General features: G+C 37.0%; 1 protein-coding gene and 1 long non-coding RNA gene across 2 annotated transcripts; both read left to right on the plus strand.

Moving 5' to 3' along the window:
* Positions 1 to 4,845: 4,845 nt before the first annotated feature.
* LOC117930556 lies at positions 4,846 to 6,799 on the plus strand. Its single transcript, XM_034851200.1, is given in 5 exon segments — positions 4,846 to 5,469; positions 5,471 to 5,548; positions 5,638 to 5,781; positions 5,784 to 6,727; positions 6,796 to 6,799. Coding segments are annotated over 5 exon segments (1,791 nt in total). The 5' UTR covers positions 4,846 to 4,848.
* A 10-nt stretch (positions 6,800 to 6,809) lies between these two features.
* LOC117906377 lies at positions 6,810 to 11,850 on the plus strand. Its single transcript, XR_004649803.1, has 2 exons — positions 6,810 to 6,851; positions 11,644 to 11,850. It is a non-coding gene; the product is annotated as an uncharacterized LOC117906377 (long non-coding RNA).
* The last annotated feature ends 1,487 nt before the right edge of the window (positions 11,851 to 13,337 follow it).

Raw genomic sequence — 13,337 nt, forward strand, 5'->3', positions numbered from 1 at the left:
CATTGCCATTCCGAACCCCACTTCCGCTTGTGTCCATGACTCCATGACGCCATGACTTAGTCGTCTAGGTGATGAGCATAAGGCTGAGTCGGGAGCTTAAGGTCGAGCGAATAGTCCGTTTGGGGCCAGGATAGTAGACAGACTATTCTAAACAATTGGCATTAAGAATGACGCTTGAGTTACCTCAAAACATTAATTGTGTGCTAAACAATAGCCTTGATTAATGCAATTGCTACAAAGATAAAATGCAATATGGGCTGACAATCATTACCACAGTAATGCATAATGTAGTGTAATTAATGATGAGATATTATGAATGTTTAGATATTAGGAAAGTTGAGATATTAGGAATGTTGAGATATTAGGATATTAGTTGTTCTTTCCTTATATCATTCATTCCTTGTATCATTATTTCCCTTTCTTAGAATGTTGATTACCCTCTATATATACTCTGTACATAAACGAATGAAATAATTAATGAAAAACTATCATTCATCAATTTGAAGTTGGTATCAGAGCCATAGAACTGAAATCCTGGATATTTTGTTGGTAAGGTCAGGCATCACCCTCCTTTGTGATAAAAAAATAAATAAATAAAAAGTGAAAAAAATACTATTGTTTTTCAATCTGAATGTCCTTTTTATCTAGGAATTATTTTGACTGAATCAAACTATGATGTTTGGTCACAACTCGTGGAGATGCATATTGCCGAACAGGAAAAACTTTCCTACATTCGAGGTAAGACAAATCCACCAAAAGAGTCAGAAGATGGATATGAAAAATGGTATGCTGAGAATCAAAAGGTAAAGAGATGGTTGTTAATGTCCATGAGTCCAGAAATTATGATGCGTTACTTACGCTAACCCACCGCTCAAGAAATTTGGAGTGCATTATCAAAGGCCTTCTATGATGGAAGTAATGAATTACAAGTTTTCACTTTGAATAAAAGAGCCTTCACTGCCAAACAAAGCGGCAGGTCTCTTTTTTAATATTATGGGGAGTTGACTGAAATTTTTTGCGAATTGGATCATCAGGATAAGATAATCATGAAAAACCTTAAGGACATTGCAGCATACCGAAAATCCATTGAACGACAACAGGTGCACATTTTTCTTGTTGGATTGGATGGTGACTTTGAGCAAGTTCGAGGAGAGATTCTACGCAAAGATCCTCTTCCTAATTTGGAAGAATGCTATGCACTGATTCGACGAGAGGCAACGTCATGCTAGTATGAAAGCAGAATTTGAAAACCCTGACACCTCAGCTATAGTAGTCCGACAATGATCAACCTAGAATTGGCAGGACCAATCCAAGACCAACCATCCTAAGACAGACCCTAATATTGATAAGTCAACCTTCAAATGCACTCACTGCAATAAGACTGACCATACCAAGAGTTGTTGCTTTGAAATTGTGGGATATCCAGACTGGTGGGATCATAATCGTGATCAACGGAAGAAAGATTCCAAGAAAACCTCGATTGTAGTTGTTGCCGAAATAAAAATAGAGGCTAGTGTTGCTGAGAAAGCCTCTGCATTGGTAGCCGCTACAGATTATGGTGGTAAGTTTTTAAATACTTCTACACCTGTTATTAATAGTGCATGGATAATTGATTCTGGTGCTACAGATCATATGACTTTTGATTTTAGACAAGTCTCACCCCTTAGATCTTCCTCACAAAAAAATGTTTCCACAGCCAATGGTAACACAACCCTAGTCATTGGGGAAGGATCCTTAACTCCACACCGTCATAATAGAGGTATTTCTAAACCCACATATGAACCTGAATTGTCTACCAAAATCAAATATCTCATGAACAATTATGTGTTTAACCATCGTTTGTCTGAATCAAATAAGTCATTTGTAAATCAATTATCTACTATAGCTATTCCTAACAGTGTGCAGGAAGCCTTAGTTGATCCAAGGTGGAAAGCAGCCATTAATGAAGAGATGAAATCATTGCAGAAGAATGAAACATGGGAACTCGTAGAATGTCCACCAGGAAAGAAGCCAGTTGGGTGTCGTTGGATCTATACTGTGAAGTACAAGACAGATGGTAGTATTGAACGATTTAAAGCAAGATTGGTAGCAAAAGGGTACACTCAAACTTATGGAATTGACTACACAGAGATATTTGCACCTGTAGCTAATATCAACACAGTTCGAGTATTACTGTCTTTAGCTGCAAACCTGAATTGGTCATTACAATAGTTCAATGTGAAAAATGTTTTTCTACATGGCAAGTTATTTGAAGAAGTATATATGGATCTTTCACCAGCATGCATGGTGTCAGTAAAACAATATCAGAAGGTGTGCAAATTGAAGAAGTCATTGTATAGGTTGAAGCAATCCCCGAGAGCATGGTTTGGAAGGTTCACAAAGTCAATGAGAGCTTTTGGTTATCGTCAAAGTAATTCAGATCACACTTTGTTCCTGAAAAAGCAACATGGTAAGATTACGACACTCATCGTATATGTGGATGACATGGTAGTTACAGGAAATGATTCTAAAGAAAGAAAAACTCTGCAAAATTATCTATCTAGATAATTCAAAATGAAAGATCTAGGTCATCTGAAATACTTTCTTGGGATTGAAGTTTCTCGATCAAGTGAAGGAATTTTTCTGTCTCAAAGAAAGTATGCCATAGATTTTTTACAGGAGATTGGAATGTCGGGATGTCAACCTATTGATACACCAATAGAAGAAGGTCTGAAATTGTGTGTTGAGCCTAATCAAGTATCAATCGATAAGGGAAGATACTAGAGGCTTGTGGGGAGATTAATGTACTTAGTTCATACAAGACTAGATTTTACTTAGGCATTAAGTGTAGTAAGTCAATATATGCATAATATTGGAGAACAACATATGAATGCAATCATGCATATTTTGAGGTATTTGAAGAATGCTCATGGGAAGGGAATTTTGTTCACTAAAAATGTTGATCATCAGAGTATAGAAGTATATACTGATGCTGATTGGGCCGGTGTAGTGGATGATAGGCGATTTACATCTAGTTACTTTACCTTTGTAGGTGGTAATCTTGTGACAAGGAAAAGTAAGAAGCAGAATGTCGTCGCTCGTTCAAGTGCAGAAGCGGAATTTAGGGGTATGACTCTAGGACTTTGTGAGGCATTATGGCTAAGACTTCTCTTACAGGATTTAGGTTACCTATCTAGGCAACCAATCCGATTGTTTTGTGACAATAAAGCCGCATGTGATATTGCACATAATCCAGTACAACATGATCATACAAAGCATGTCGAGGTGGATAGATTCTTCATTAAGGAGAAGTTGGATGATAAGATTGTGGAATTGCCTAAGATTCGATCAGAAGATCAATTGGCCGATATCCTCACCAAAGTTGTAGTCTCAAGTCAAGTGTTCTCAAATTTTTTAGATAAGTTGGGCATGTGTGACATCTATGCACCAACTTGAGGGAGAGTGTTGAGATAGTATGAATGTTTAGATATTAGGAAAGTTGAGATATTAGGATAATAGTTGTTCTTTCCTTATATCATTCATTCCTTGTATCATTCTTTCCCTTTCTTAGAATGATGATTACCCTCTATATATACTTTGTACATGAACGAATGAAATAATTAATAAAAAACTACCATTCATCAATTTGAAGTATTAAAGCCCTATAAGTACGCCTAGACATTACCCATAAGCAAGAATAAATGGCCACCCATGTCCACCGGAAATGTATGCTACTTTCTTTCCAAAAATCACATTTTCTTGCTCAAGTCAACTCTTTGACTTAATCTTTGGAGGGGCGTGTCCAGAATCCCATCCAAACATTCCTTTGCTTAAGACAAAATAGAACTGACTTTCATTATTCATGCACCAGCAGGTTTGGTTCGTGGTTAAATATTTAAATTGAGCCCCAACTTTTAAATTTTTGAATAGAATTGAAACCAAGTTTTTAAATGATGATTTGAAAGTGAAATAATTGATTTTTTTTTTTTTTTTTTTTTTTTTTTTTTTTTTTTTTTTTTTTTTGGCGAGGAAGCCAATTTAACTGCAAACTCAATAGAGTTCCAAACCGGACTTAATGACCGGCAATCATGATACCTCCGTGGGTAGAATTTCAGTAAAAATATACATATGCTAAAATAACATCACAATTCCTACGCCATCAAATGCATCCAACATATGCAGTCTTACCAAAAATTTCTCAATTGCTAGGAAAATGATAACGAGTAACTACAAATTTACGCCATTTTCAACCACTTTTCTACATCAGAGGGCTGGGGGTGCTGATAATCCACGGCTGAATGCCTCCGTCCCCATCATCTTAATTGATAGGTTCACAACAGATTAACAACCAGCTACATCGCTACATACTGTTCGACTGTATGACCACGAGATAATCACTATATGATGCGCCCAAACCATCATCTAGACCAGAAAATTAATGGCCCCCTACAATTTAACTTTCAAATAACTCTATGCCGTCTCTGGTATGTTGCACCAGGGAAGAATAAGATAACCCTGAATTCGGTAGCAGAGCAAAAAGCAATCCCCAGATACAGAAGTGAAGGAAAGAAGAAGATGGTTTGGCAGGGATGCAGTATTCATGGGAGCGTGAACGATTCGAACTTCAATGAGCCGATGCCATGGATCGGCATCTATGTTGCAGCAGCGTCTCTGGTGTGCTCCCTCGCAATGGGTGCAGATGCTTTCTTGGCCTTCCGCCACACAAAATTCTGGTTTCCCTGCAAATTTTTTTCTCTTAATGTCACTTCCTTGACCATAATAGCCGTGGCGACCAAACCGTCTGTGGATCTGAATACTTCCATGCCTCGCTGCCAGAATCAGCTCTCCAAACTGAGCAGCACCGTGTTGATGTGCACGGTAATGGGTAATTTTATGCCTTCTATAGGGGCCACGGAGAACAAAGAAGTATTTTCAAATGTCATTGCTCTGGGCATTCTGGTGATAACCCTGATGGTAAACGTCTGCATCCAAATGGGAACTGGAGTGATTTATGTTTTCTGGAAAGAACATGCTGTCCTGATGTTCATCATGCTTGTTTTGTTACTGATCTTGAGTTTCTCTGCTTTAACTGTTCCAACTACAAAGCATTATTTTGAATTCAAGTACTGCAAAATGTATGAAATAGCTGTGAGAGAAAGCTCCAACGAAGCGGGCATACCTGTGTTTAAGAAACTCAGAGAAGACCTAATGAAATATTGGACCATGGCTTATACCTGCTGCCCCCAGTTTGTGAAAGGGCGCTCCGTGACATGCACTGCTGCTGGGGCACTCTGTCTCTTCAGTGCTGCAATTTTAGTGGAAGCATGGCTTCGAACTACCTTGATGCTCTGGTCCTTCAAATTTTGCAGCGGCGAGTCTGATTACAAGTGGTCAGTCACTTTTATTCTCATTAATCAGACTATTGCAGTGGGACTGGGTACTATTGGCCCAGCATTTAGATGGTTCATTGCCATACATTTCAGATGTCCAAAGAAAGGGAAAAAAAAGCTTCAAAGATGAGTTCAAAGTAGAGAAATACTGGATCCAGAGGTTGTGTAGAGTGGAGAGAGTGCCCAATAGGTTTACCAATCCATAGTCGCAGTGTAGGAAACTTGTCCATGACACAAGAAACCTACTTGCCTCCGTATCATCATGCAGATTGGCATAGTTCTGGTGTGTAAAGCAGTGAGGCTTGTTTCCATCTTCTTCGTACACTGCTTGTTGATATTCTCTTGCTGGTTCAAGGAATTGATAAGGAAGCTTAAACTGAATAACAGCATTTCCAACAATGAATCTGGGTCAGAGTCGTTGCAGGCTTGCAGCCCAATCTGAAACAGGATATCAGCCGTTTTGTTTTGTATCTTGGAGGAGAGGAAGATTTGGTTGACTTGATGACAAAGAGCAATTGTAATCCTATTGATTGTTGGCTTCATATGGTAAGAAATACTCAACCAAAATATCTCATGCAACTGCTGGAGAAACATATGTCCTCACAAGGATTCAAGGGACTAGAAACATTTGATAGTGACAAAGTTCCCTCCCTTGATTATAAAGAAGTTCCCAATTGTTGGGCTCTTCCTGTGGCGACACTAACCACCATTGCAGTTGCGCTCCCTCACATTGAGAAGTGTTCGATCAAACGTTTGACGCGGAGTGTAAATGAAGGGCTCAGTTATGTCAGGCTCATAATCCAGAACCTTGATGACAAAGAACTGATCAACATCAGGAAGGCAGCATACACAGTATGGCTAGGAGTTGATCTCTATCACAAGTGACTAGGTGTGGATATCCGTAAAATGGCTCTTCAGGCAAAAGGCCCCAAAGAAGTAGTTGAAGAACTTGCTGATATTGCAAAGAACAGGCTTATGGAATATAACCAAAAAACTATGGCTGGAGGTTTGAAGGAGACCCCTTCCAAGTTGCCCATAAAGGTACTGGCTGCAAATTCCATGTACAGAATAGCTCAAACCATTCTGCTGGTTGACAAGTGGATAAATGAGCAGATGATTGTGAAATTATTTGAAGAGTTATCAGTTGTGGTCTCTGATATACTGGTCGGCTGTCTTACCAACATACCGCACGCTATAAGCATGGAGTGCATTTCCAGCATAATCGAAGGGAGGGAAGGTAGGGCGCTCCGTGCCATTTTTATCCTGGGATTAACTGAAAAGATTCTGGAACTTCTGGACCAGAAGGCACTTCCCAGTTTGGATACCAATAAAATGATTTGTGTTGATGACTCGCATTTGTTAAGCAAGCAGATCAGTTGCATTTTGCTCCATCATCAGATTGTAAAACGGAGGGCTTTGAATTCAGATGATTTGTGTCTGTCCATTGACTAGAAATCAGAAGCCTCAAGTTGGAAATCAGAGGTAAGCAGTATTTAACATACTGGTGTAGAATAGAAATTATTGAGATGTTTCAGCTCTGATACCGGTAGGATATTTATGTAAAATACATGTAGGATGTTTATGTAAAATGGAAGTAAATCCAAAAGAGATATCAAGAAGGTAGGCAATGTTGAGAGATTTTAGAAATTATATGCTGTCTCATGTAAACAGAGATCAACTCAAGCAGACTGAGACCAACTCATGCTAATTCGAAATCTGTTGGAATTCAATTACTTGGGCAAACTTGTGGAAAGTAAAACTGGATTTTATAATTTGCCAGAGAAGCTTCTTGCCCAGTTGGCAACAACTAGGTGACAATTCACCTAGGATTTAGATACTGAAGAGAGCTAAGAATCCTTAGTCAGCCTCACGCCAAGTACAGAGCATTTATTGAAATTCCTTTAATTTGTAGGGGGAAAGTTCTAAAGAGAGAAAAATCCAGGAAGAAAAAGGAAACAAGAAAATTGTTGAGTTGCTCCAGAGCCAGCTGTTGGGTTCAAGCTCAACCACCTTTCTTGTATTCCTCTCTACTCTCTACTGTTGCAGCATGTCTGGATATCCTAGAAAATAGAATTCACCTAGTTTTCCTGTTAAGAAATTTGGAGGCAAAAGTCTAGTCCCCTACAGCAGACAAATAAGGGAGTTCTAAATCAAATTGGCCTTTGACTTAAATAAGGGAGTTCTGGATCAAATTGGCCTTTGACTTAACAAGACATGTTTATTAGTCATGTTTTCAAATTATTATTCAAATGAACTTTTTCCAAATTATTATTTTTTGAATTATTTAGAAATCTATCTTCAAAACGATGTTTCTAAAATTCTATTGAAAATAAAGAATGAGAGACAAATAAATAAATAAATAAATAAAGGACTATTTTAAACAAAAATTTCAAAAACACGTTTAAAAGAAATGATATTGTTTAATTGAAAAACCATTTAAAACAAAAACTCTAGCCTTAAGGTAAGTCCTAAAACTAGTCTTCGACATGAACATAGACAGATATCAAGAGATAAAAGGGAGAAAATCATACTTGTTCCCAATATGATATACAAAAAATGAATTAATTTAATGGATCAATAGAAATCTCTCACCTTTTGTTTCCAACCGAATAGATATTATATACTTTGAATCTAAAGGACTAACAAATTTAAAACACATCTATATGATTAAGAGAATCTCACATGTATAACATTATGAACTTTTAATCCTATTTGAATGAGATATCACAATCACTCTTCCATATAAATACAATGTCATTATTATATCGTAATTGTGAAGTTAAAGAGACAAACATTCATAATAAACGCGAGATCAATTTTGATACAATATATAACAATCTCCTATTTTTCAAATGATATTCTAAAAATAGTTTTCTTTTTCTTAAACTTATGGTTCCTTAAACATTAAAAAATTAAAATTTCAAAACTTATTACTTACTGGTTAATATATTTTTATCTTCCTTTTAACGTGACATTGCTTACTTTGAAGTTATGGAGACAAATTTGATTTTAAATGAGTTTTTATTTTTATTTTCCAAATTAGGATACCAAAACATACTTTTTCCCTTATAAAAAAATAAAATAAAAAATTCAATGTGATATTTTTTGGAACTTAAGAAATCTGTAACATGTCATCACCACATAAGAAAAAATATGAGGCTTCTTTATTCTTCAATGCATTATAGCGGAATCAAACCTATAAATATACCCATTGATACCATATTTTGAGAGTTGTATGTGTAATAGAGACAATCAATTAGTCCTACTTGTTAAATACTGTCTTTTATTTGGAAGATTCTAACTAAAGTTTCAAAATTGATCCAATTACATAAATACGTTGTATATTTAGTTTTTATAATATCCACACAATCATGATAGCTCAGTGGATAGATCTCAGTAAAAATATACATACCAAAATAACATCCCAATTCCTACGGCATCGAATGCATCAACATCTTCAGTCTTACCAATAATTCCTTAATTGCCAGCAGTATGATAACAAGTACCCGCATTAGTGGGCTGTGGTGATGACTCCGTCCCTATCATCTTTGTCGTCCACTTGTACTGGGCTACCATGATGGCTTCACGATAGATGAACAACCAGCTACATACTGTTCGACTGTAGGACCACGACATAATCACCATATGATGCGCCAAGCCTTCATCTAGACCAGGAAATCAATGGCACCAACAATTTGACTGACTTGACTTCCGAATAACTCTATGCAGCCCCTGTTATGTTGCATCAGGGAAAAAATCATTTGACCCTGAATTCAGATATTAAATATATGACCGACTGAAAGTGGTTGAATTTAATAATTTATCTCTGCGTCTAGAAACAAAAGGCGGCCTACTCAAGACATCATGTATGACCAAAGCAAACCAGAAGGATCTTGATCAGATGAGATAACTTCGGTTGCAGTGGGGGAATCATCAGGCATAATCCGCAGAGCAGAGAACAATCCCCAGATACGGAAGTGAAAGCAAGAAGAAGATGGTTTGGCAAGGATGCAATATTGACGGGAGCGTGAACGATTCGAACTTCAATGAGCCGATGCCATGGATCGGCATCTATGTTGCAGCAGCGTCTCTGGTGTGCTCCCTCGCGATGGGGGCAGATGCTTTCTTGGCCCTCCGCCGCAAAAAATTCTGGTTTCCCTGCAAATTTTTTTCTCTTAATGCCACTTCCTTGACCATAATAGCTGTGGCGACCAAACTGTCTGTGGATCTGAATACTTCCATGCCTCGCTGCCAGGATCAGCTCTCCAAACTGAGCAGCACCGTGTTGATGTGCACGGTAATGGGTAATTTTATGCCTTCAATAGGGACCATGGAGAACAAAGAAGTATTTTCAAATGTCATTGCTCTGGGCATTCTGGTGATAACCCTGATGGTAAACGTCTGCATCCAAATGGGAACTGGAGTGATTTATGTTTACTGGAAAGAACATGCTGTCGTGATGTTTATCATGCTTGTTTTGCTACTGATCTTGAGTTTTTCTGCTTTAACTGTTCCAACTACAAAGCATTATTTTGAATTGAAGTACCGCAAAAAATATGAAATAGCTGTGAAAGAAAGTTCCAAAGAAACAGACATACCAGTGTTCAAGAAACTCAGAGAAGACCTAATGAAATATTGGATCATGGCCCATAGCAGCTGCCCCCAGTTTGTGATAGGGCGCTCCGTGACATGCACTGCTTCTGGGGCACTCTGTCTCCTGAGTGCTGCAATTTTAGTGGAAGCATGGATTCGATCTTACCTGATGCCCTGGTCCTTTAAATTTTGCAGTGGCGAGTCTGATTACAAGTGGTCAGTCACTTTAATTCTCATTAGTCAGACTGTTGCTGTGGGAGTTGGTACTATTGGCCCAGCATTTAGATGGTTCGTTGCCATACTTCTCAGATGTCCAAAGAAAGGGGGAAAAAGCTTCAAAGATGAGTTCAAAGTGGAGAAATACTGGATCCAGAGGCTGGTAGAGTGGAGAGGGTGCCCAATAGGTTTACCAATCCATGGTCGGCATTGTAGGAAACTTGCCCATGACACAAGAAACCTACTTGCAGACCTCTGTATCAGGATACAGACTGGCATAGTGCTGGTGAGTAAAGCAGTGAGGCTCGTTTCCATCTTCTTTATACGCTTCTTGTTGATTTTCTCCTGCTGGTTCATGGAATTGAGAAGGAAGCTTAAACTGAATAACAGCATTTCCAACAATGAATCTGGATCAGAGTCGTTGCAACCCAATCTGAAGCCGGATCTCAGCCGTTTTGTTTTGTATCTTGAAGGAGAGGAAAATCTGGTTAACCTGATGGCAAAAAGCAATTGTAATGCTACTGATTGTTGGATTAGTATGGGAAGAAAGACTCAACCAAAATATCTCATGCAACTGCTGGAGAAACATATGTCCTCACAAGGATTCAAGGGACTAGAAACATTTGATAGTGACAAAGTTCCCTCCCTAGATTATAAAAAAGTTCCCAATTGTTGGGCTCTTCCTGTGGTGATACTAACCACCATTGCAGTCTCTCTCCCTAACATTGATAAAAGTTCAATCAAACGTTTGATGCGGGGTGTAAATGAAGGCCTCTGTTATGTCAGGCTCATAGACCAGAACCTTGATGACAAAGAAAAACTGATCAACATCAGGAAGGCAGCCGACACAGTATGGCTAGAAGTTGATCTCTATCACAAGTGGCTAGGTGTGGATATCCGTAAAATGGCTCTTCAAGCAAAAGGCCCCAAAGAAGTAGTTGAAGCACTCGCTGATATTGCAAAGAACAGGGTTATGGAATATAGCCAAAAGACTACGGCTGGATGTTTAAACGAGACCCCTTCCAAGTTGCCCATGAAGGTACTGGCTGCCAATTCCATGTACAGAATAGCTCAAACCATTCTGCTGAATGACAAGTGGATAAATGAGCAGATGAGTGTGAAATTATTTGAAGAGTTATCGGTTGTGATCTCTGATATACTGGCCGCTTGTCTTACCAACATACCGCGTGTTATACACATGGAGTGCATTTCCAGCATAATTGAAGAAAGGGAGACGAGGGTGAGCCGCGCCATTTTTACCCTGGGATTAACTGAAAAGATTTTGAAACTTCTCGACCAGAAGGCACTTCCCTGTTTGGTTACTAATAAAATGACTTGTGTTGATGACTGGCATTTGTCAAGCAAGCAGCATCAGTTGCATTTTGCTCCATCATCAGACTGTGAAACAGAGGCTTTGAATTCAGGTGATTTGTGTCTGTCAATTGACTAGAAATCAGAAGCCGAGGTATGCCGTATGTAACATATTGGTGTAGAATAGAAATTGTTGAGATGTTTCAGTTCTGATACATGTAGGATATTTTTGCAAAATACATCTACCATGCTTATGTCTGTCTCGTGTAAACTCGGAGCAAATTTGCCCCATGCCCAACTATTGCAATATGTCTGGATATCTCTAGAAAATAGAATTCGCCTAGTTTGCATTTTTAAGGAATTTGGAGGCAATACAAAAATGGAGCCATCACTCAAGTAACAGTAAGCAGTATGCACTCCCCTACAGGCTACAGCAGATAAATAAGGTCATTATTTTCTCTCTACTAAAAATAATTTTGGGTCAAATAAATAAATAAAGGGATAGAATTGGGCAAAACCAATAGTCCAATCGTCCAATAAGACGAACCAGTGGCCTAACCATTGAACTGGAAGAATCAGTCCAATTCCAATACACCAGTTGTTTGACCAAAACATCAGTGGCCTTTTGCGCTCATTTTGGCCCAATTCATCTTGACAGGAAGCCCACCGTCCCAACCCCAACTAGCTTGTAGTGGTAGTGTATTTATACTACACATGGTCGACATGATCTTTTGTGATTAACAAAAGATCTTTTGTAATTTTTTTAATCTTAAACGTATCTTCATATTTAAATACTATATATATATATATATATATATATATATATATATATATATAATTTAATATATTAATACAATTGTATTTATCTTATCATTTAATTTAACATATCAAATATATAAAATAAAATATTATTTAAAATTTGAATTATACATATTTTTTATTTTTAGAAATTATTTTTAATTTTAATAAAATACAGATTATGTATTTATGATGTTATTGATTTGACTATGATTCAACCACTAATCCGACCATTAAACCATAAATCGATAATTTTTTCGATTAAATAATTGATCTGCTTTTTAAAACATTGGTTTTTATGCAATTTAATGGCATATTGGCATGGATGGCAAATTGGAAAAGAAAAAAACAAATTGTATGTGATAATTCCTAGATGAATCGAGGACTTTGGCAGATTTCCCTTCATATCATTTTATAATGCTACTTGCTGTCATTCATTACATATGCTTATGAATAACTTGCTTTGACAAATGAAACTTTTTCATGTAATCAAACAAAAAATCACAAGTATTTTGAGGGTTAAAGTAATACTTCCATAATTCCAAAGTCAAGGCAAACATTTTTTACTAGGGCTCCTAGATAATAGGATTAGAGAGGGCTAGTTTTTTTGGGTGCTCACTCCTAAATGAATGAGTTTGAAATTAAAATAAATAGGTTATGAGTGATTTTGATATTTTTTTATTTTATTTATTTATTTTTAACTTAAGATGGGTTCAAATATTGCTTTGTTCCACCTAACCCATATTACATATAAAATCAATTTTAAAAAATAATTTAATTTAGATTTTTAAATTTTCCCATTTATAATACATATAAAATAATAAAAATTTACTTTTCAATAAATTGATTTATAAAAATTTAAAATATTTTAATATATTTAATATAATTAAAAAATTAAATTTATTTTTTCAAATAAAAAGTTTTAAAAAATAAAAAATAAAAAATGAAAGAAAAAATCAAATGGGGGCAGGATGAGTAAGGGAAATCTCTATATACCTAGGACATCCCACCTCGTTTAAGTTTTTTACTAGAGTGGGAATAAGAATTATT

This window comes from Vitis riparia, chromosome 2 (assembly GCF_004353265.1).
Source record: "Vitis riparia cultivar Riparia Gloire de Montpellier isolate 1030 chromosome 2, EGFV_Vit.rip_1.0, whole genome shotgun sequence".
In the NCBI taxonomy this organism is placed as follows: Eukaryota; Viridiplantae; Streptophyta; class Magnoliopsida; order Vitales; family Vitaceae; genus Vitis; species Vitis riparia.